Source organism: Gopherus flavomarginatus, chromosome 2 (genome assembly GCF_025201925.1).
Source record: "Gopherus flavomarginatus isolate rGopFla2 chromosome 2, rGopFla2.mat.asm, whole genome shotgun sequence".
Lineage (NCBI taxonomy): Eukaryota > Metazoa > Chordata > Testudines > Testudinidae > Gopherus > Gopherus flavomarginatus.
The window spans coordinates 253110346-253135998 of NC_066618.1; the positions used below are offsets into that span (position 1 = coordinate 253110346).

The 25653-nt window shown below is 43.4% G+C and overlaps 1 protein-coding gene across 1 annotated transcript in view; it reads right to left on the reverse strand.

The window, feature by feature from the left end:
- Positions 1–25653, reverse strand: part of MMP16 (matrix metallopeptidase 16) — a 242549-nt gene that overhangs the window by 86276 nt on the left and 130620 nt on the right. The window contains exon 4 of the mRNA XM_050940940.1: positions 5188–5492. Coding sequence (XP_050796897.1) covers positions 5188–5492 — 305 coding nt within the window. The remainder of the gene's footprint in view (positions 1–5187; positions 5493–25653) is intronic.

Below are 25653 nucleotides of genomic sequence, written 5' to 3' on the forward strand. Positions count from 1 at the left end.
CGTGCCGCCTTTGGCACACGTGCCATAGGTTGCCTATCCCTGGTCTAGAGAAAGACTGAGCTACTTGCACTCTCAGTACTACTTTGGCCAATGTATTATATTCTCTTAACTGGGTAAAGTTGAGAGGTGGGTCTCTGTCCTAAGTTGTGCCATTGCATAAATGCACTCTTCTTTTTTTAAATTTATTTTGCTATTTGTAAACTTACAAGAGGGACAAGTTCAGAATTTTAAGTAAATGTTTGGCACAGATTTATAAAGATCATCTGCCCCTCACTTACAAAGACAGCACAGTGTAGGTGAACAGAACTTAACTCTTCCATATCTTAAGGACATGAAATCTCCTGTGTCTCAGGCATAGCAATTGTTTTGTATGACCTTACCAGTGTATTGGAATATCATAGAATAGTGCACTACAGAGGTGCAGAAGGAAGAGGAGGCTTTGTGTCTCTTGAGTACAGCAGAGCTACTACAAAATTTGCTCTACTATCTCCTGCCATCTCAGCAGTGTTGATTTATTGTCGCTCACAGTGCATCAAAAAAATCCAATCTATGGACTGAACAGTGACCAGATGAAGACGTTTTGCTGGAGAGACTTGACAAGAAACAAGAAATCCAACAAGAAATATGTGATCTTCAGTTTCAATGTGAAGCCTGATAACAGTCTTCAAATATATTAAGGGCTGTTAAAGAGGATAGTGATCAATTCTCCGTTGTTCTCCATGTCCACTGAAGGGGGACAAGAAGTAACTGGCTTAATTGGCAATTAGGGAGATTTAGGTTAGATGTTAGGAAAAAAGACTTTCTAATTGTAAGGATAGTTAAGCTCTGGTACAGGCCTCCTAGGGAGGTTGTGGAATCCCTGTCATTGGAGGCTTTTAAGAACAAGTTGGACAAACAATCTGTCAGTCGTGGTCTAGGTTTACTTGTTCCTGCCTCACATTAGGGTAGGTGACCTCTTGGGGTCCCTTCCAGCCCTATATTTCTATGAATCTATAAATATGGGTAGCAGTGCACAGTAGAGGATTTTTCTGACAGCACCAGGAACATCCAGTTTTAAAGGCAGATCTTTTTCTGGTCTTGTGACTTTAAATTTCAGGACTGCAGTCTGATATTTGTATAATTAGATGAATTCTCTGAGATGGGCTCTTGTTGGGGATTTTGATGATACCATATTTCCCTAACAGTGCCACACTCTGGAAAAGGTCTTTTTCTGGGTTTGGACCCGTTGTCCTGTATCTAAACTTTCTATTAGGAAAATGAGGTGATAGATAGCTTCTAAATGGCATGAAATAAAAATGATCCATCTCTCACCAGCTGATGGCTTGAAAAATCCATATTTCTTTTTTTAAAACAGATTTAAATAAAGCATCTGTTTAATTAGGATTAGGGCCTTATTACTAGGTGTGGAATAGATGTATATGGAGTCGCTGTCCTCAGCCCAGAGAACTTACAGAAACCTAAGGCCATGATCAGGTACTTTACAGAGAGACACCAGAAGTAAATGGGGCACCCATATGAAAGGGCCCACTCACAAGGAACAACTGGAAGAATGGAGGCCTAAAATAACAAGTGACATATGAAGGATGGGTGGAGAAGGATACAGTTCAATGTATAAAATACACAGACCTTCATCTCTCTACCCTGGACTTTCCCTGCCCTCTCCCCTTGGTTCTACACACACACATACACACACACTCTGCTTTTGCTCCCATTCCTCTCCCTTAACCATCTGTTCCACAAATGCATTGCTCCATAGAAACAAATGGCTTTAGAGACACAGCTACTGGTGAGTTGTGAGAGAGGAGGACTTTGTCTAAGTGGAAAGCCCATTTGCTCCATGAGTCTCTCCTATTCTTTCTTCAGAATGCAGGTGTGGTGAGGGTTGAGAGTGCAGTTCTTCACACAACATGTGCAGCTTGATAGCTTTGTGGTCCATAGCAATATACCACTGTGGTAAGAATGGAGATAAGCAGCACTAAAATACAGGGATGTCATATTCCTTTGGATGTGTCATTTCAGCCCGTGACATTAATAAACCCATACAAAGCGAGCATAATGAGAAAACTCAGAACACCAGGACATTAAAGGGAAAAAAAACATGATTGTGACAATCAGTATGAAGTAACATCAGAATATAACCACAGAGTGCTGGTGCAAAAAACTAATTTGTACATGTTTCCTTCAGGTCAGGTTTTGGTTTCTAACAAAACTTGATTTTTCTTGTTGTTTTTGCATTAACTCAAGAGCTTCAAAAGTAAGGGTAATCCAAACAAAATTTATCGAAAACAGGATAACAATGTATTAAGGTTTTACAAGCACTCCAAGAAGTTGTTTATCTCTTTTGAGGTAGACAGAATTCAAATTGCCTTCATTAGCAGTGCAATATACTGTGGAAAATGAGCCTGGTTCTTATCAAGAGGGTCCCTGATTAGCATTTTTGCTAAATAACCAAGCTGTTCTGTTTTTTTTCCAAACCACTCTAGAGCAGTAGAACAGGAGAGAGAGAAAAACTAATTTAGCTAAGTAATACTTGCAGCATTTTGGGGGTAGATTTTCTTTTAATATCTGTCACTGAAGTTCCCTGCTCTTTTACTAGATTTTTAAATGATATAGACTATACTAGATAATGACTCTACTACATGATATAGGAACTACTATATAAGCAGTGAACCTTAAAAATATAAAGGCTATCTATAGGAATAAATTGTGGTTCAACACCAGAATATGCTTTGCACCCCTCTGCCTTTCAGCGCACTGACACTGAGTCCTGGCAAGGTATTCAGACTTCATTATACATCACCCTCAACAACCAATCCAGCAGTCCCCAAAATTTGGAAGCATTCTTATTTTTCTAAGAAAATTGTCTCTTTCATTTCTCACAATATTGTGGAATCCTGGTTAATGTCACCAGCCAGTTTTGTTCCTGACAGCATGTTCCATTTTAAGATGAATATCCCCTCCTTAAATATAAATGGATACACAAAAGCACACCGGATATTAACTGTAGAAAATGCAAATTGTGAATGGATAATATAATAAGTATATTAATTTTCAGTGATACTTACCAGGTATAATTGTTTACCCTTGATACAGATGCCAAGATCTTCCCCTCTAAGTGGTCAAAGTATTAATTTGTATAAGAAACTTCTTTTTAGGGATAATATTTAAACACTTCTGCTAACCCTTTGCTCTCCAGTCCTCTCCCACTTTTTTCTCCTTACTGAAATGTATCTCTTAAAAAGTATTAGAATTTGTCTACATAGGGATGTTATTAACCACAACTGCTATCCCACAACAGTCATTCAGCAACAGACCTCAAGTGGATATTCTTATTCAAGAATAAGAGTGTCTTTTCCTGATGGGATTAAACTTTACAGGCACAGCAATTGCTCTTAAAATTCACATTTTGCTTTAATCCAAAATAACTTTCAAGTGCATATCAATCCTCAGATTCTATTGGGGGCCTAAACTGATGACTAAAAGGAAGCACACAACAGGAGATATATATACCAGGGATTCTCTACTTTTTTTTCTTTTTGAGGCCCCCACGACGTGCTATAAAAACTCCATGGCCCACCTGTGCCATAGCAACTGTTTTTCTGCATATAAAAGTCAAGGCTGCCATTAGGGGGTAGCAAGCAAGGCAGTTGCCTGAGGCTCCATGCCAAGGAGCCACAAAGCTAAGTTTCTCAGGCTTCAGTTCCTGGTGGAGGAGCTCAGGGGCCCTGGCTGCAGTCCCATGTGGTGGGGCTTTGGCTTTCTGCCCTGGACCTGATACCAGCCATGCTTGACGGACCCCCTGAAATCTGCTCATGGCCTCCCAGGGGGCCTCGGACCCCTGGGTGAGAACCATTGGTATATCAGTATTTTAATTCAAATCTGCAATAGCTTTACTATTAACTCCACCTAACTGAACTCTGTCTGTTCTGAGCAGAGATTTTAATTTATAAAAGGGGTAAAATACAAGCAATACAATCCCACAGATTTTACTGCATTGTCAAGAATTTATGCTTTCATTCAACATATAAATGAAGATTCTGGTAGACATTCTGTTAGTTAAGGACTTCACTGTCTAGATAGATGCATTGCTGTCTCATTGAGCCTCCTACACTGAAAGAACTGTACCATTAGAAGTGTTACCATACCCTATATTCATAGTAATAAAATATTAACTTAAAGCCTTGCTGCTAGAACCTAAGTAAAAATGGTGTTTAACAATAAACTGAGGCTCTAACTTGGAAAATCCCTGAGGAAAAAAAATTAAAGCCAGAAATCTCCATCAAACTGAGCAGCATTATGTGTGTGTTCTTAATTGCTGATTTTAATTTTTTCTTCTCAGGTTAATGGATCTATCACATCAATTCAGCAGATATTTAATTTTTTCTGCAGACAAAATAAAGATTTCTAAAGATACTTTGTCCAATTCCTCCCTCATGAGTAATAGAGGTCCTGTTGAAGACAACCAAATTCATTATCTTAATAACCTGTGGCCAACTTTAACCCAGGCCTCCTGAAAGAAGCTGGTTTACTAATCCAATTAACTAAATCTTATAATAAACTAACAAAGCTTAATTTGATGAGTCATCTCAACTAATCAGGCAGTATTAAATGGTTATCAGCTGCTTATGAAGTATTCAAGCACTGCCAGTTTCAATGGATCTGCAGACACTGGGATAAATGAACTATATTCCTGAAATGGCAAATCAAGGGTTGATTTTGCACCAAGCCATGGCATCATCATGGCAAAAAATAGCAGATCAGGTTGTAGGGCCTAATTAGCTATTGGTCACTGTTGTTAACTGATGTTTTTGTGTCATAATATCCCTGCTAATAAATGTTAAATTTTTCCTCAACCAAATTAAAGATACTATGGTAAAGAAAATGCAAACAAAGGGTACATTACATAAATAATTCAATGGTTGGATGAACTCAGTAGCTCCTACAAGGAATTTAATCTATCTCCAAAGAGAAACAACAATTATGTAACTTACATTTACAAAAAAATTGTTTCATGTTGAAGATCCCTAACAGACCACATATTGATTGACACATTTCCACACTAATGTGGAATTAGTGAAACACCAACAGGTCCTTTGGAGCCCCAGGATAGTATGGAAATTGTTTTCTGACTGTGGAAATGCACACCACACTTGAATTCACTATTTTTAAACTGAAATCTGTTCTTACCATCATGATTAGGATTTCCCAAAGTCCATGGCTCGTCTGAGTCAAAATGAGTGTCTCCCCCAATTCCTGGCCCAGGGAAGTAAGCATGGGCCAAAAATCCTCCCTCCCCGTCAAAGGGAGAACTGTCTCCATGAAAACCTGATGCAAAAATGATTGTAATATCCACATCCCTCTTGCCATTTTCTAATTCAATGTAAGGAACTTCTTCAAATGTCAGAGGAGTTACATTTTGCCACACATCAAAGGCACGGCGAATGGCTTTGCGGGTTTCGGCATCACCTACTTTTGGAGTGACGTTCTTTATGCTGAAACAAACAAACAAACAAACAAATTAATCTGACAGAGTGCTCAGTGACAAAACTCATGTTCATTTTACTCTGATTACTGCAGGCACGGATATATACAGTGTGGGTAAGGCATTTTATCCTCAGAGAAAAATAGCTTTAAATAAATAGGTGAGAAATTACTGCATTAATCTGTGCAGTCTTTTATGCTAGATCTCATTATGGGTTAGTTATTTGATTCTCAGCGGTACAGAATTCTTATTCTAAGATCATTAAAAATATTTTATGAAGAAAAAAATGCTTAACAGTGGGGTAACTGGATTAATCAACCATTGGCCATTTATCTCTTGGAACACAATTAGAATCAAGCTCAGCCAAAGGACTGCATGTCATTCTGATCAAAAACTGCAAATGTTCCCAGTTTAAATGAGATTTTAATTTCTTAGTGGTTAGAATTAACAACAGAATATTACCATACTGTGCCCACCAACCAGAACTTAAAAGGCCCTAAAAACAATTCTTGCTACATTCAGAACTATACAACTAATTCCTAATTAGAAACATTTTTTTTTCCATTTCATTACAGGTTAAGATGTCCTTTTGCTGTCTTATTAAGCACACAGTGACCTTCTGTTAAATTAAATAGTCCACGGGAAGAATCGTTTGACAGAAAAGTTTGAACTACTTCAGGGATCCGTACTGTTACAAGACCATTAGTTCTAAGCTATTTCATCAAAAGCAAGTACTCCATCTTAATTTCCATGAGAAATGTGCAGAATTCGCAAACAATATTGATTAAAATGAGTGATGGTGGAAAGTATGCTACAATCAGGGACGGTACAGTATACCAGTAAGAAGCCAGTACTGCCCCATACACAGCCTACGTTAAACCACTGCCGTGGCAGTGCTTTAACATCATTGCCTCTTTTGCTCCCCCCCGGGCCGCCACCGATGGGGGCAGGCAAAAGGGACAATTGCCCAGGGTCGGTGATTTAAAAGGGCCCGGGGCTTCCGGCCGCTGCCTCCGTGGCAGAAGCCAGAGCCCCGGATGCTTTTAAAGTGCCACCAGAGCCCCAGGTGGCAGAGGCCAGGCAATGCAGATGGACTGGCTGCGGGAGGCTGACCCTCCCCCCTTCTGCCTGAGGCCCCTCCCCTTCTGGGGGGCCAAAGCCGGCCTCCGTACCGGTCATAATTTAACATTACTTTCACCCCTGGCTACAATGGAATCTTTACCAAAAATACATATTTAAAATTAATAAACACACACACAGAGTCCCAAACTAATCAATTTGAAATCAGTCCAGTTCCCCACTGCTATCTGTAAGTCAAATGCTTTACAAAAGTCTAAGTATGTTATAGCTATGCACTTATTTTTACCAACCAAATTTGTAATCGCCTCAAGGAATGAAATCTGATTTGTTTGACAAGATCTATTTTTCAGAAAACCATCTTGACTGGCATTTATTAATCATATCAACTATTTCTTGTAGCAACTAACAAAGACTCTGATTCTGAAATTAGCTCTGTCTGAGTGGATCCCTAGGCCTTTGCAGAACTGATTGCAAGATCAAGGCTATATTAAGATATTTTTGTAGTGAACAGTATTGTACTATATGTTATTGTTAAAGATATGGGAAGTGAATCCCTTGAACAGGAAGTGGTATTTAAAATCTCCCAGCAATTTGTTGTTGTGGTAAGTTTTAGAGAGCAAATTTAAACTTTGAGCGGGCTGCATGGCAGGTGAGCTAATAATGAGTGAGGATGAATTATGTGATGGTGGGGAACTGACTGAATCCCTCAACTACTAATTTCCAGAGTTGTTAATATTTGGATTTTTTTGAAGTTTTTCTTTGTAAGAGTATGCAGCATTTTTCAGAACTCTGCTGAAATGCACTTTGCATGTGGTGAAAAAGGTTTGCTTTTTACACTTTAAAGATTATTGATCAAAAGACCTTAATAGAAAATTAAATTCTCCTGAGGTGTCTGGGCCTCAAACAAGGACTGTTAAAATCAGTTGGGGAGGTGAAGTGGAGGAGGCTTTACACTGACCTCAGGGGGCTTTTGATTAAGCCATTAGTGTATCAATTTGCTGAAGAATCATAAAGGGTTTTTAAAAAAACAGATTTTAGTCCTGCTTTAACTGGAAATCTTAACATAACCTTAATAATGGAGCTTCTAGCAGCACCTCCAACATTTTTCTGAAATGCCCAAGACATCCGGTTTTAAGAAGCAACTTCTATTCATATGTTGTATGATAACTACATTTTCTAGCACATTTTGAAGAAGTATAGTGTTAGCAGAATAGTGAACCACATCGATCTGGTGGTAGATGATACAATACTAAAGTTAAACTTCAGAATGCTGGCAAGTCAGATTTTCACTCCATTTACACCGTTCTCTGCGGAATTTCCCTCGGCATACAGATTGCAAACCTTAGGCACAGTGGTGTAAGTTAAGTGCAGAATGAAAAGTTTAATTTTGAAATGTCCAGCCTAAGTGGATTTCAGTGAGACCTTTAATGTTATCTTAATACAGCATTTTTTGTGTACTCCATTACTCTACACAGGACTGGCACTGATTACTAAACAACAAATTGTGCAGGTCACTGTAGTATTATGCCACTTTCACAAAGATTAAATAGCCTCAGGCACCTTTTCCATCAAGCTTTAGCTATCAAGTTACTTCTGATAGTTCTCCAAATCCTGCCTTTCAAATTCAAGACAAGTCCATTATTTATGGTTCTTCTACAACATACACTTCACACACTAGAACAAAAGACATTCTTAGTTTCCAAAACAGCCTTGCAGGGGGGTGAATTACATTTAAACATGTAGCATATGAAGAAAATATAAACTATTTGTTTATAACAATGTCTTTTGAAGTTTTCTTTAATAGCTACTTTGTTTTGGAAAGCTCCTATAATAATTGTGTATTTTAAAATGTATGTAACAATAGTAAATGTGTCCGCGACTGATTAAAAAGGGGCAGATTTTCATCTCATTTACACTGGTGTAGATCTAGAGTAGACTTATCTTGCTTAAAATATGCAACAGAAGGGGACATGGAAAAAATGTGTCTTCATTATAGGTATTATAGTGGCAAATAAACTAACTGGGAAAACTGTTGTCCTGTTGGAAGCAACAAGTTCATTATATAAATACACTGCATTAGCACAACAATGCCCCCAACCCTTGCAGTCTAGGTGTTACCGCAATGCAAATAATGATAATCTCTTAAAAGACTTCATTTTGAACACGTCACTGAAATAGCAAATTAAGAAGTGATAAGGCCTAAGGACTGCCCCATAAATACCCAAGCTATAAGTATAAAACCACTGCTCACCTGCCCTTGCTAGAAGAGAGAGACTGTTGACAACTACACACATAGAGGTACAAGAAAGCTTATTCACAAGGTATCAAACTTACAGATACAGGAGCAACAGTAGGTTAGGGATATACCAGTGGGGAAGCAGCTATACTGTATGTCACCAGAGTGTGCTGAGGATCCTTCTTAAAGCAGGGTTTTCCAAACGTTCAGACCTGGCAATCTCCTTCCAGAATGGAAGTGTTCTGGGGAGAGAGTTATGAAACCTCTAATCCTAACCTTGAACTGGTGACATTTTGTAACTGTAACTAAATCAGAAATAACTATGAAGATTTGAAATAGTAACTTTAATCATATAGGAGGGACACAAGTATAAGCACACTCAAAATTCTATGTGATGGATGAGGCTTTCTTGTTGATGAAAGAGGTTCCACAGGAGGAAAGAATGAGGAAATACATAGTTCCCATAATTTTTGATCAACAGGTAAATTACTAAATAGTCACTTTTTGTCAGTTTAGAAAGTTGTTCTCAGACATTGTGGAACGGGGCACCCAAATACCCCAACAGAATCTGCTTCAATATGGGGGGGGGGGCAAAAACCCTCCAACCGCATACCCATAGTTGTTACCTAGCACTCAGCACTAGAACCCACAGTGGTATCATTAAAAAATTACAACCCATACTCAATGGGGACCACATGCTGAAAGAAATCTTTCCCAAACCCCCTCTTCTGGCCTTCAGTCAACTCCCCAGCTTACCAAGCTCATACTCAGAAGCAAGCTCTGCGCAGACCAGGTCACAAGAACTCATATGTGGTACCAGACCCTGCCATAACAACAGATGCAAAACCTGCAGACTTATCTCCACTGGTATGATGATCAACATTCCCCACAACACACCTTTCAAGATCCATAGGTTCTACAGATGAATATCAGAACATGTGGTGTAGCTCATCCAGTCAGTAAATGCCCTATTAACAACTATGTGGTGAAACAAGACAATCATTATGCTCTCAACTGAACTCACACAGAAAAGCAATAAAAGGCACCCATGGGCAAACACTTTTCACAAAACCATCATTCAATATCTGATCTCTCAGGCCTCATCCTCAAAAGAAACCTGCACAACGCCTTCAAAAGATGAGCATGGGGGCTTAAATTCATAGCTTTGCTAGACACTAAAAATCATGGTTTTAATAAAGACACTGGATTTATGGCTTATCACAACAATCTGTAAACTACTAACCCCGGGGTACGCATGCCGAGCTGATTTTCAGTGGAACTCACACTGCCTGGGTCCTGACCACCGGTCTGGGGGGCTCTGCATATTAATTTAATTTTAAATGAAGCTTCTTAAACATTTTTAAAACTTTATTTTACTTTACATACAACAATAGTTTAGTTATATATTATAGACTTATAGAAAGAGACCTTATAAAAACATTAAAATGTATTACTGGCACGCAGAACCTTAAATTAGAGTGAATAATTGAAAACTCGGCACACCACTTCTGAAAGGTTGCCAACCCCTGCACTAACCCCTCATTTTTTGTCCTATAACTGGAGAGGTGTTAACAGCCCATTTCACCTTGAATAGTCTCTCAGAATATGTGCTATTTATGCTAAACAATCTATTCCACCTTGTACTTAGTTGTGATTGTCTGAGTACCTTACCCAGGTGAAAATGAGCTCTGTGTAGCTCAAAAAATTGTCTCTTTCACCAGCAAAAGTTGGTCCAATTAAAGATATTACCTCACCCACCTTGTCTCTGATAGGGAGGAACTCAGTGTTTTGTTGCTGTTGTTATTTTTTGACACAAACACTATTTTCTATTTATTACCTGCTTCGGGCACTAGAACTTCTGAATCCATGTCTTTTGCCCATGAAAGAATAAGGTTTTCTTCAGTGGAACGGACCTTTTATTGCTATATGATTTCTACAGATACCAAATACCATGTCTAAAGGGCTTTCATGTTGACATTGCTAGTCTGAGTAATTGGATCTTGTTGATTTTATAAAGGTCTCAGGTTTTCTTCCCCCACTCTCCCCCCACCCCCCGCAAAAAAGAAAAGAAAGAACAGCTTCATCCTTAAGTGACAGATTTTTGTTTTCTAAATATCGCAGCAAATTTGGGGACAACGTACTCTCAGGAACTAGCTCTTCAGGACATATCTCACCTGATAATTTGGAATCAGTCAGCATAAAGCCAGACATCATATATTTGCCATCATACTTTGGCAAATTTTTTTTCTTCCTTCACTATCATTAAAATAGTTTCCTGCTGTCCGTATGCCAATTGCCACTGAGTTTTTTTTATTAAATGATCATCCATTTTTCTGAGCCAACCCAAGCCCAGAAGGGAGTCCCAACAAAGCCTGAACGATGCCCGTAACGCGTGCATGTGAAGCTATTACAACAAAAGACGGTTACTCACCTTTGTAACTGTTGTTCTTCGAGATGTGTTGCTCACATCCATTCCAGTTAGGTGTGCGCGCCGCGTGTGCACGTTCGTCGGAAACTTTTTACCCTAGCAACTCCAGTGGGCCGGCAGGTCGCCCCCTGGAGTGGCGCCGCCATGGCGCTCGATATATACCCTTGCCGGCCCACCCGCTCCTCAGTTCCTTCTTGCCGGCTACTCCGACAGTGGGGAAGGAGGGCGGGTGTGGAATGGATGTGAGCAACACATCTCGAAGAACAACAGTTACAAAGGTGAGTAACCGTCTTTTCTTCTTCGAGTGATTGCTCACATCCATTCCAGTTAGGTGAATCCCAAGCCATACCTAGGCGGTGGGGTCGGAGTGAGAAGTCGCGGCATGGAGCACTGCAGATCCGAAGGCCGCGTCCTCTCTTGACTGCTGGACCAGGGCGTAGTGGGAAGCAAAGGTGTGGACCGATGACCAGGTCGCTGCCCGACAGATTTCCTGGATGGGCACATGGGCGAGGAAAGCCAGCGACGACGCCTGCGCCCTGGTAGAATGTGCAGTCACACGGCCCGTAGGAACATGGGCCAGCTCATAGCAGGTCCTGATACAGGACGTTACCCATGAGGATAACCTCTGCGAGGAAATGGGAAGCCCCTTCATGCGGTCCGCTACTGCCACGAAAAGCTGGGGGGATTTGCGGAACGGTTTGGTCCTCTCCACGTAGAACGCGAGGGCCCTACGGACATCAAGCGAGTGGAGCTGTTGCTCCCTGCCTGAAGAGTGAGGTTTCGGGAAAAAAACCGGGAGGAATATCTCTTGGTTGATGTGGAAGGCTGAGACCACCTTGGGGAGAAAGGCAGGGTGTGGCCTCAGCCGCACCTTATCTTTATGGAAGACTGTATACGGGGGGTCTACCACGAGAGCCCGGAGTTCCGACACCCGTCTAGCCGAAGTGATAGCTACTAGAAAGGCAGTCTTCCAAGAGAGATAGAGTAGGGAGCAAGTAGCTAACGGCTCAAAGGGGGGCCCCATGAGCCGAGACAACACCAGGTTAAGATCCCAGGTTGGAGCAGGGAGTCGGACGTTAGGGTACAAACGTTCCAGCCCCTTCAGGAATCTAGTCACCGTCGGGTGAGAAAAAACGGAGCGGCCATCCCCACCCGGGTGAAAGGTGGAGATAGCTGCCAGGTGGACCCGCAAAGACGATATTGCCAGGCCCTGTTGTTTGAGGGACCAAATATAGTCTAAAATATTGGCCACCGAAACTTCCATAGGGCGGAGACCTTTCTCCACGCACCAACAGGAGAAACGCTTCCACTTGGCCGAGTATGTCGCTCTAGTGGAAGGCTTCCTGCTGCCCAAGAGTACCTCCCGTACCGGGGTGGAGCAGCGCAGTTCAGAACTGGTCAGCCATGCAGGAACCACGCCGCTAGGTGCAGCGACTGCAGGTCCGGGTGACAGAGAGTCCCGTGCTCCTGGGTGATCAGGTCCGGGTGAAGGGGCAGGGGAACTGGGTTGGCTATGGCAAGGTCCAGCAACATGGGGTACCAATGCTGCCTGGGCCACGCCGGGGCTACTATGATCACGCGAGCCCTGTCCCTGCGCACCTTCAGAAGGACCCTGTGGACCAGCGGGAACGGGGGAAACGCGTAGTACAAGTGGGTCGTCCACGGAATAAGGAAGGCATCCGCTATAGACCCGGGCTCCCTGCCCTGAAAAGAGCAGAACGCCTGGCATTTCCTGTTCCTCCCGGACGCGAAGAGGTCCACACGGGGATAACCCCACCTCTGGAAGATCGAGAGGGCGACGTCCGGGCGAAGGGACCACTCGTGTGAGAGGAAGGATCTGCTCAGGCGGTCCGCCAGCGTGTTCCGTACTCCGGGGAGGAAGGAAGCCATGAGGTGAATGGAGTGGGCTACACAAAAGTCCCAGAGTTGCATCGCCTCGTGACATAGGGGAGAGGATCTGGTGCCGCCCTGCTTGTTGATATAGTACATGGTCGTCGTGTTGTCGGTAAACACCGCGACACAACGACCCCGAAGCTGGTGACAGAATGTTTGACAAGCAAGGGGGACCGCTCTCAACTCCCGCATGTTGATGTGCAGCTTCACCTCCTGCGGGGACCACAGGCCCTGTGTTCTCAGGGATCCCAGGTGGGCCCCCCAGCCGAGATCTGAGGCATCTGTCGTTAGGGACACCGAGGGCTGGGGTGGGTGGAAAGGGAGCCCTGCACACACTACGGACTGGTCTAGCCACCAGCTGAGAGAATCTAACACCCCCTGGGGGATTGTGATCAGCATGTCTAGTGGTTGCCTTGCCGGCCGGTAATGTGCGATGAGCCACAACTGGAGGGGCCTCATGCGGAGCCGAGCGTAACCAGTCACAAATGTGCATGCTGCCATGTGGCCTAACAGGGTTAGACATGTCCGTATTGATGTTAAGGGGGCTGCCCGCAATCGCTGAACGATCGCCGACAACGCCTGGAACCTTGGTAACGGCAGAAGAGCCCTGGCCACGGTGGAGTCCAGGACAGCCCCGATGAACTCCACCCTCTGCGTGGGGAGCAGGGTGGACTTGTCTACGTTGATCATGAGGCCCAAGGTAGCAAACAGGCCGGTGATCCTGCGGACGTGGCTGCAAACCTGTAGCTCCGACGTGCCCCGAATTAACCAATCGTCTAGGTAAGGGAACACGTGGATACGACTGCGCTGAAGATGTGCCACAACGACGGCCATGCATTTTGTGAATACCCTCGGAGCCGTAGAAAGGCCAAATGGGAGGACTGCAAATTGGTAGTGAAGGTGGCCCACCACGAATCGAAGGAAACGTCTGTGGTGTGGCCAAATGGCAATGTGAAAATAAGCGTCCTGCATGTCGAGGGCGGCGTACCAGTCTCCCGGATCCAGGGATGGGATAATGGTCCCCAGGGTACCATGCGGAACTTCAACTTCACTAGGTATTTGTTGAGCTCTCGCAGGTCGAGGATAGGCCTGAGGCCTCCCTTGGCCTTGAGGATCAGAAAGTAGCGGGAATAAAACCCCTTGCCTGTCTCGTTTTCCAGAACCGCCTCTATAGCTCCTTTGCTGAGGAGCGTCTGTACCTCCTGTCGAAGGAATTGCTCGTGAGAGGGGTCCCTGAAGAGGGACGAGGAAGGGGGGCGGGAAGGAGGAAATGATATAAACTGCAGGCGGTATCCCGTCTGCACCGTGCGTAAGACCCAGCGGTCCGATGTTATTTGGGTCCACGACGGGAGGAAAAACGAAAGGCGGTTGGAAAACGGGGGGGAAGGATCCGTGGGGAAAACTGTTACTGCGCCCTCGGGCGCACCTTCAAAACGAAGGCTTGGGCCCAGGCGGGGGCTTAGAGGAGCTTTGATTCTGCCCCCCCTGGTTCCCCGAATGTCTACGCCTTCCATTCCTGCCACGGCGCCTATTAAGGTCCTGCCGTTGGCGGAACTGGGGGTATGGCCTGCGCTGCTGTTGCTGCTGTGGCCGGAAGGGTCTGCGCTGCGTTCCCGGCGTGTGCATCCCAAGGGAGCGCATAATGACCCGATTGTCTTTAAGACTTTTGAGTCTGGGGTCTGTCTTCTCTGAAAACAGGCCCTGGCCTTCGAACGGGAGGTCCTGGATGGTGTATTGGAGCTCCGGTGGAAGGCCAGAGACCTGAAGCCAGGAGATACGGCGCATCGTTACCCCCGAGGCGAGGGTGCGGGCAGCCGAGTCTGCAGCGTCCAAAGAGGCCTGCAACGAGGTTCGTGCAACCTTCTTGCCCTCGTCCAGAATGGCCGCAAATTCTTGGCGGGCCTCCTGTGGCAGCAGCTCTTTGAATTTGTCCGCTGCCACCCATGAGTTAAAAGCATATCTGCTGAGAAGGGCTTGCTGATTTGAAACCCTGAGCTGAAGGGCCCCAGCCGAATAGACCTTGCGGCCGAGGAGGTCCATACGCCTGGCCTCCTTGGATTTGGGGGCTGGAGCTTCCTGTCCGTGGCGCTCCCTCTCGTTTACCGACTGCACCACCAGGGAACACGGTGTCGGGTGGACGTGGAGGTACTCGTAGCCCTTGGAGGGGGCCATGTACTTCCTCTCGACGCCCCTCGCCGTAGGGGGAATGGAGGCCAGTGACTGCCAGATTGTATTGGCGTTGGCCTGGATCGTCCTAATGAAGGGTAGGGCGACCCTGGTGGAAGCATCAGATGAGAGGATGGTGACGATGGGGTCCTCGATCTCAGAGACCTCCTCGGCTTGCAAGCTCAGATTCTGTGCTACTCGCCTAAGGAGGTCTTGGTGTGCCCTGAGATCTAGCGGAGGAGGGCTACTGGAGGAAGTGCCAGCCACCGCTTCGTCGGGGGAGGAGGATGAGGAGACCCCTGGCAAGAAAGTGTCCAGTGGGGGGTCCCCCTCAGCCCTCGCCTCTGTCTCAGGAGCAAGACCAGGGTCTTGCTGCTTCAATCCTTCCTCTCCATCAGGGGAGGGAGGGGGGCGAGACAACGAAGCCTCTGGCACCCTGTGCTCCACCGTTGCAGGCCTAGCAGGAAGCTGTTGGGGGCCCTGGGCCTGATGGTATGCCCAGGGTGTCCAAAACCCCCACTGCTGCGGACCCTGGTCCTGTTGCGGAGGGTCCTGAAATAATGCCGCCTGCCTGTCGGTGCCCAGTGCATACACGCTGTCCGCTTGAGACGACACCGACGGCTGTCTAGAAGGCCATGGCGGGGCCGACCGCGGCTGATAAGCGTCTGCGCAGTTCGGCACCGAAGATCTTCTCGGTGCCGGGGATCGGTACCGGGAGTCATAGCGGCGCCGGGATCGGGACCGGGTTCTGTCTCGGTGCCGGGATCTGGATCGGTACCGGCCGCTGCTTCGGTGCCGGGATCGGGACCGGGACCTGCCACCGACGTGGTGCCGGGAGGTCGACCGGGACCGAGACCTGCCACCAGCTCGGTGCTGGGAGGTCGACCGGCGCGGTGAGTGACGGCGAGACTGGCTCCTAGAGTCACGGTGCCGGTATCGACGGATGGAGTCAGACCGCGACCGTCTGGAGGTCGATCGGTGCCGCGAGTGCGACCGGTACCGCCGAGGGGAGCGGTGCCGGGACTGCGAGCGGCGGCGGGATCTCGAGCGACCGTGGCGTCGGGACCTCGATCGCGAGCGCGAGTCCCGAGACGGTGCCGTCATCATGGGTTTGCCCCTAGATGCTACCCGCACCGGAGGTACCGGGGGTGGCGGCTGAGTAGACTCAGTCAGGGCGATAAGGTCCCGTGCCGAGGCGAAGGTCTCCGGAGTGGATGGGACCAATAGCTCAACCCCAGATCTTATGGGGGAGCTTGGCGGTACCGGACTCGACGGACCCACCGGGCCCGGAGTCGACGGTGCCGGTAGCGCCGCGGCCGATGTCGATGCCGGGCGCTCCATTCGGGTCTGCCTGGCTGGAGCAGCAGACGTTGATGGTCTCGCTTCTGCACCCGGTGCCGGGGAAGGTCGGTGCCGGGGAGTCTTTCCGGTGCCGGTGCGATCCGGTGCCGGCGTCGAGATCACGGCCTGTGAAGCTGCTGGGTCAAGTGCCGCCTCCATTAGGAGAGTCCTGAGTCTCTGGTCTCTCTCCTTCTTTGTCCTGGGCTTAAAAGCCTTGCAAATGCGGCACTTGTCCGACCTGTGCGATTCCCCCAGGCACTTTAAACACGCGTCGTGGGGGTCGCTGGTTGGCATAGGCTTTTTACAGGCCGCACACTGCTTAAAGCCCGGCGAACCAGGCATGAGCCCGGTGCCGGGTGCCGGGAAGGGCTACAGCCCAGACCGGCGAACAACTATATACAAATACTATTTACACTACAACTAATTAACTAACTATACTTAACGACTAACTAACAACTGTAATAATAACGGTAGTTAACAAGGAGAGCTAGGGACGTGGAGGACAGCTATGCCGCGCTCCACAGTTCCAACGACCGACACAGCGGTAAGAAGGAACTGAGGAGCGGGTGGGCCGGCAAGGGTATATATCGAGCGCCATGGCGGCGCCACTCCAGGGGGCGACCTGCCGGCCCACTGGAGTTGCTAGGGTAAAAAGTTTCCGACAAACGTGCACGCACGGCGCGCACACCTAACTGGAATGGATGTGAGCAATCACTCGAAGAAGAACTGTTCCAACTCAGTGACACGTTGTATCATGATCTGTGGGCATGGATACTTGTAGTGTCTGTTGTACATAATAAATAGATGTTTTTAATGGGGTTTATACTGCTTTACCTAGGGTAAATTCAGTATACAGATTTAATATTTTATTAACAGGGACTCTAGTGGCCTACTGTACTGGTCTTACTGGATCACTAGCTAGAGTTCTCAGGGCTTTGACAAACCCGTTACACAGGGCTGAGGTGGGGTATCCATTTTTTAAAATTATTTTAAATCTATTGATTTTTCCCCTAAAGACTTATATTTTTATTTGATTTCCCATGACACTGCCCACAGCTACCCCAAACACAGATCTCCTCTGAGAGCTGCACGGCATGGGTTGGGACACTCTGGTCTATAGAAATGAAAAGCACAGAAGGATAATAGTGTGGGACATTTGTCTGAATGGGTAAAAATCTCCACTTAACAATCCATCATAAGTGATCAACCAATTCTAGATTCATACTTGATATGAAAAGGTTAACTTACAGTGAAATTTAAACAAGGGCTCAATCTGAGTAACTTGTTAAAACCTTATCTTCTCGTTGGTTCTGCCATCAATCAAAGCTAAACTGAGCTGAATACTTTTTTTTTGCTTCTCCTGTCTCACTGCTTGTCTTACTGAAATGAATGGATTGCCTCCGGTCAATTACAGATTTCATTTTATGCCACTATTTCCCCAGAGACACTCTTCATCAAGTGACTTCATTAATCTGTCACTGATTTGGGTTAAGTTTTAGCTTAAGCTTCTTTTAGTGTCATTTTGGTAACTCTTTGTAACCTAAAACCTGTTTTTCAAATAAAGTGGGATCTTGATTTACACAGTTACAGAATCAATTGATTAAACCCAAATCAGAGACACTGTTTGTGATTTTCCTATTTTACAACCATGTTGCCATATTGGACAGAGACTATAATTCTTTTACCTTTTCTTCTCCGTTAAACTCTTTTAACTCATTACAAATGAGAAAGAAAGGAACAATTAAAGGGTAAGTTTCCAGGATCCAAACCCAAGAGTAACAAAACACATTATAGACAAATACTTTTATTGAGCAAACGTTTTAAGAACTCTGAAATTCATAACTTACTAGCTTATTTAAAATCTGTAAAATTTAAGAATAACACTTTTAAATTTAATTTATGTTCCAATATTTTATTATTTCAGGATTGCTGAGATAGGTAATCATTAAAGAAGTGAGAACTAGTGTTTCACCATGGAGGTAAATTTTAGATGAAACCAATTGACTTAAAAAAAAGATGTGGTAAGGAGGAAACATTATTTCTTTATTAATTAGCTATGCTCTTCTACAATATAATCAGCTTAATTGACGTTATGCATGGATTCTCTTGGAAGTACAGATATCAGGCCTTTTTTCATAGCTCAGTTTACTGTCAGCATGGTGTAATTTAATCACCTTTCTGGGCATGCAGGGTATATTTTACCCCTTTATTAACAGGTTAGAAGTGCTGAGGTATAAAACAATGGATCCTCTATTGCTAGCACCGCTGTAAAACAAAAAGGGCAAATATCACCTTTTAGTAAATTTCATTTTAGGCAACCAATATGCTGTAAGGTAAGGGAAGTTATGCTTAATCAGCACATTGGAATTGATAACTATTCTATGATATTTAAATTCTTATATTATGCCCAGCACTGTGGCGTCTTAGGCCTAGTAGACACTAGAAACTTTTCCTAGTATAGTATACTCCTGATTATCTGAACACCATGGGGGACATGGATTTTATCTGGATGAGTTTGGATAATCAAGATGGCAGGAGCCATCCAACAGCAGGGTGGCTTCTCACACAGCTGGGGGTACATCCTCTTCCTTCTCACAGTCCTGGCTGGGATCTCTACTCTGCCTTGCACACTCACTCCCCCAATAGCGGGGGTGAAAGGGGCCCCCTGCATTATCACAGGGCCAGTGACACAAAGTGCAGAGCAGAGAGCCCCGGCCAGGACTCTGCTCTGCCCCACCAGGACCGCAGCCAAGTGCAGGGATCACTGAGGAGTCACTGACCCTTCAGTAGCGCAGGGAGCTCTCTGCAGCTCCTCTGTTACGGTCCTAATCACTCACTTCTGGACAGTGGGGCAGTGGAGAGCTTCCATGCACTACTGCAGGTCGGTGACACCTGATAAAACAGAGGAGTATCTGTCATGTGGTGGGCTGTCCATTCCTCCACTCAGAGGGAAAAGTTGTGCATGTGTGTTTGTTTAATTATATATCTGAAAAAAACCCAATGTATTATATGTTGCTTAGCAGGAAAGGAGGTGGGAGAAGTGAGTGTCACATCTGAATTGAGAAATGGTGAGGTTTGTCGTCATTCTAAGTAATATCATGAAAATAGAGGAAAATGTTACAGTGTAGCATTGCCATAGCAATATCATGCAATATAATGCAACTTCATTTTATATAGACTCTTTCATATTCGCTATGTCTCAAAATGCACTGAAAAGTCAAATAATGCAATTACAAAGTTAAAAACAAATTAAATCAGAGGGAGCAATAAATTATGAATCCACAGAAAGAAGAGAAAACCTGTTTTCCGACAAGAGCTGAAGTAAGTGGACATTTTAGACGACACAAATACAGAGGAAGTTGCTCCAGAAAATAGGAATTGTGCCAACAGCAGTGTGATTTTTGTAAAGAGAAGAAGACTTCAGGAGATAAACAGATGAAGAGTGCAGAGAATGCAAAGTATGGCTCATGAGGTAGTCTGCAAGAAGTTTATTGAGGGTTTTTACAAAGAATAAGGGCAATTTTGTACTGGACACTCAGATGAGGAGCAATTGAAATTACCTGAGGATAAGGTTTATGTGTTTACCTTTGTAGATGTGAGAAGGTAGGCAACAGCATTCTACATATGCTGGAATATGTTGAATTGGGACTTGGGGAGGCCACAGAGATGGAAGTTGGAATAGTCAAGGAGATGAAAACATGGATGATGACTTCAGCTATATCCAAGTAAAGGCAATGGCAACATGCAAACTTCTTTGTTGTTATGGCAGTTTAGATAGGAAGATTTGAGACAGGAGCTGTGAGAGGAAAAGCGAATTTTAAAGTAAGAATGATACAGGCATACAGATAGTTAAGACAAAATGGAGGTCTGCATTTAGGAAAAAGTTGTGTTTGAGCATAATTGTTTGCCTAATAAAAAGGATCTTTTCCCTTGGAGATATTGAGGTGAATTTTAGTGAAATAAAGCCATATATTTGTTTGGACAAGCCAGGAACAAGAGAGAACATGCAGAAGTTATTAAAGAAACTGAAAGATATATACAACTGTGAATCATCAGTGTAAAAACAGTAGGTAAAGAAAGAGGAGGTAGGTATTTGATAATTTAATGGGAAAAGTACATAGAAAGAGAACTCAAACTTAAAACTCCATGTAAGAGAGGTCTTGGAAAACAAGGATTGTTTCTTTATAGGCAGAGGGAGAATGGTTTGATAAACAGAAGACACATAACAGAAGAGTCCTGGAGATATAGGCAAGCTTTGCTGGAGGTCCAGAAGGTTGGAGTGAGCCATAGAACTCAAGTAAATTACATAGTTATTGTAATTAAAGGAATAAGGAATAAGTATATTTCAATCATTACAAGAGAAAGGAAACCAAAGGGCAAATCCTAGGGTCCTTATTCGGTTTTATTTTGTCTTCACAGGCAAAACCTCCACTGACTTAAACATCGCAGTGACTTTAGAGGGAGTTTGCCCAAGTACGCACTGAGTAAAAAAAAAGCAGAGAGAGCTTCAGAATGACACACTAAAATACCTCTGTCTTAAATAAAACAAACAGTAATTAACAATCCAACAGGAAATGGCCATCTCGGAAATTTGGTGTAAAATGTGTCATAAAGAATTAGCTTTGCCATTAAAACATGCTGAAAATCAAAAACAGTTATTCTAAGACATATTAATTTAAAAACAATTGGAGAAATTTTAGAGTCAATTTAAAAATGATAGAATTTCCAAACTATTCTAGAGGCAACACTGTTTCTTTCAATCTTACTTTATGTTACAATCCATGCCCTTGGTGGAATATATTAAAATTCAACCTCCACTAATGGGAAAACAGTCTAATTAATTAACTGTAGAAATGAAACAGTGACCAGAAATTCAAAAAGAATTTTGAAAACTCTTTTTTGGATTCTATTCTTATCTAGTAAATAATCATAAATGGCCTAATTGTGCAACCTGCTCTCATGCTGGTGAGCATTAAATCATGTGAGTAGTTTCTTGGCTTCCATGGGACTACTCACATAAATAAACACTCACCAATATATTGGAGGCAGGATCAAGCCCTAACTAAGGGTCTGATTCCACAACATTTACTAGTGAATGTTATACTGCTTAAGACCAGGAGTCGTCGCATTGCAGTCCCATTAGTTCTTAAGGATCAGACCCTAAAGTACCATAACAATTCACGGGAGTTCTCCTATAGGACATAGTTATATTTCTATTATCAAGCTCTATTTTCTGGAGTCTTGATATGTTTTTTCATTGAGAGTCTGAAGTAATACTGTCATGTCCTATGATAACAATGCATAGAATAAACTTACAGGTGTCTGTAGCTGTAAAAGATCACTTCAATTCTAACACCGCATATAAGGCTAGAGGCTTATAAAGTCACAGGCAAGTTATTTTGTTTAACTAGTCCCAGGATGTATTTTTGTTGCATCCCGCTTTGTACCCAGAACGTTTAATCAGTTTCAAAGGATGTAAGAGTTCCCAAGTGTTTCAAGATCTATTTATCTGCCCACACAAAATGTTCATGACCCTGAGGTACTAGAAAACAAGGCATTTTTCAAGTACTACGTTTTTGTCTTTCAGAGAAACGTCAAAGCTACATATATAGTCACACATCCTTTCTTACAAGTTCTTAATCACTCTCTCCATGTATGGAGATATCACTACTCAACTGTGTATGTCTAAGCGCCTCTTTTTTTTTTTTTTTTTTTTACTATTTACAGTTTATGCTTAGTGACAGACTAAACTAAATAACCTCAGATACTTAGGACCAGAGTGTGGAGCCCTTATTCATACTAGTGAGCACTTACTCAAGTAGTCCCAATGGTTTCAAGTGAGGTGTCCTCAACCTGGCATCAAACAACAACAACAATTAACATGTATGCATGTAAAAGTAATGTGATTATGAGCTGTGGTACTTTATTGTACATGTGTTTGGAAAGTTTCAAATACTCCTATAGAATATAAATGAATACAACTGAATTACAGCTGCTTGTTTACAAGAAATAAATTTACAGACCTTAAGGTCAGAAGGGACCATCATGATCATCTAGACCTCGTACACATTGCAGGCCACAGAACCTCGCCCACCCACTCTGTGATAGATCCCTAACCTCTGCCTGAGTTGCTGAAGTCCTTGGACCATGCTTTGAAGACTTCAAGTTACAGAATCCACCATTTACATTAGTTTAAATGGGCAAGTGCCCTGTGCCCCACGCTGCAGAGGAAGGTAAAAAACCCAGGGTCTCTGCCAATCTGACCCGAGGGGCCTCTGCCAATCCTTCCCGACCCCAAATATGGTAAACAGTTCAACTCTGAGCATGTGGGCAAGACCCACCAGCCAAACACCTGGGAAAGAATTCTCTGTAGTAACTCAGAGTCCTCCTTCTCTAGCGTATATCAAAGGACTGGTTTCCAGAATTAACAAGTGAAGTGCCCACACCTCCATCTAACTTCAACACTCAGGACCCCTGAAAAAATCAATGGTTAACATTTCCCATCATATCTTCTTTTTATTTTAAAGAAAAGATGTTCAGTTCACATCTTGACCTGCTTTTTTATTTGGAGTTTGAAATAATACTGTCATGTTTAATCAAAACAATGCACAGTTTATCCTTACAGTCTGTTGTTGACTGCTGGTGTATATTAAAAGTCAATATGCAGGCATCAATCCCCCTGCAATCATCATCTATAAACTGATGTATTTATGCTTTGTACATTTAAGTGCAATCTGTCTCTATGCAAATTCAAAATATTTGATTGTTTTCCTTGGTGTCAGTTGTGCTTCATGGAACTTTTAATTTTCAAAGACTTGAAGACCTATAGCCACTTCCTATGTTTCTTCATTTAAAGGGTGTTTCCTGAAGATTTAGTATGAAATTCGCTCCCCCTATTCCATCCATTTAGGGCTACTCAGGCAATGCAAGGTAGCAGAATCTGTTGCTAACTGGCCAGGGGAGAATTTCCCTGCCATAGGGTAGCTCACATCTGTAATTAAGTGGTATAACTGGCCAGCATAAAATGCCTCCCTCCCACCATACTCTGAGCACAGCTCATACAGAAAGAAATTAATCAGGATTGGTGATAGAGAAGAGGGTCACTTACCTGGGAACTGATCCACCAGTGAAGTCAATGGAAAGATCCATTGATTTTAACGGGCGCTGGATAAGGCCCCTCACCCACCCACATCAGTTAAATAAACCCTGAAGTTGAACTGAATGGTACATCTTGCAGAAGAATCAAAAACTGTTTTAAACTCAGGAATACAAAACAGAGCTGCAGAATGGTGTTAATATATTACATTAATTGAGAGTAACCCTGCTTTAAAAAGTAATCTTGAGTTTTATATAACAGGCTTGGTTCAAGATACATCTTTACCTTTTGATTAGCATATTGCTACTTCATTTCTAAACATTTACTACAGGCTGAGGGCTCTTTCCAGACTCCTCTTTGTCTGACTCCTAATGCTAGAGTTCAGATTATGAATACTAAGATTATCTTTCTGATTATGGAGATTTTATGGTCAATAATTCTCCAATGTGTTTTTCGAACCAAATCCACCTTGATACTCATTATTATAAAGATGACAGTTTTATTCTCATTGATTTACATCATGGTATCATGTTCAAAAAGTTAAATGGTTTATTTCCTGAAGCCATAAGTGGAAGTTGTTATTGTGACAAGCTCATAAAATGTCTGCAAGTGAACTGAACATTCTATTAAAAAGAAAACCTCCCTAAGTATCACAGACGTCTTCCCTGACTCAGTATTATGTTCATTAAATCATTGGTTATATAACACAATCCCAAACTCTCAGACAAAATCACGGTTGTATCACATTAGTCTCTGGCTTGCTTTGGAATGGGAAAATAGTTTTCTAGCACTCTGGACCAGTGATTCTCAACCAGGGGTACACGTACCCTTGGGGGGTACGCAGAGGTCTTCCATGGGGTACATCAACTCTTCTAGATATTTGCCTAGTTTTACTTACAAGCTACATAAAAAGCACTAGCAAAGACAGTACAAACTGAAATTTCATATAATGACTTGTTTATACTGCTTTATATACTATACACTGAAATGTAAGTACAATATTTATATTCCAACTGATTTATCTTATTATTATATGGTAAAAATGAGAAAATAAGAATTTTTTGAGTAATAGCGTGATGAGACACTTTTGTATTTGTATGTCTCATTTTGTAAGCAAGCAGTTTTTAAATGAGGTGAAACTTGGGGGTACACAAGACAAATCAGACTCCTGAAAGGGGTACAGTAGTCTGAAAAGGTTGAGAGCCACTGCTCCGAACTCTCTGTTTTAAACACATACCTTCCTGCTGGCTAACATGTTCAACACTTCTCAGTTCATAACAGACTGATTTCTCTCTTTGGGTAAAATCCCTCTGAGTGCTGAGTGCATAATTTTTAGTACCAGTACAAAGAACTATGATTACAGTATGTATTAATATTATGTACAAGGGAAAACTAACTGTAATACAGACTGACCCTGGTTGTTGGCATCTAGGATCAAACCTGGGATCTCTGGAGTTTAATGCAAGAGCCTCTACAGCTTGAGCTAAGATACATATCTCTTTTAGCTACTCCTGTAACGCGCTCATCAATCTCGACCTGGTCTAGCCATGTCTAGAGGGGGACAGAGTGCCACACCAAGCCGACATGGGTTGCATAATACATCACAGGACATATGCTGTAGAAACGGAATTACCATACTAAAAATATCCAGTAAATACATTTGTGCAATTGGAAAATATGTTACAGAGGAAGAAAAAGGGAGAATTACTAAAAATGGTAAATACTAATTCTGTGCTAAGGACTGACATGCATACACTTAGTCAGTGAATGCAAGAATCATCTTACTTTCTTGTGGTCTCACCCTTACCCACCTGCTAAAGACCAATAACCCCATACTCTGAAGGACTGGGAGGTTGGCTTCATCTCAGTATAGGCATCCTGTATGATTTACACACATTATTTCTCCCAGCCTCTATTTCTTTAGAAGCTCA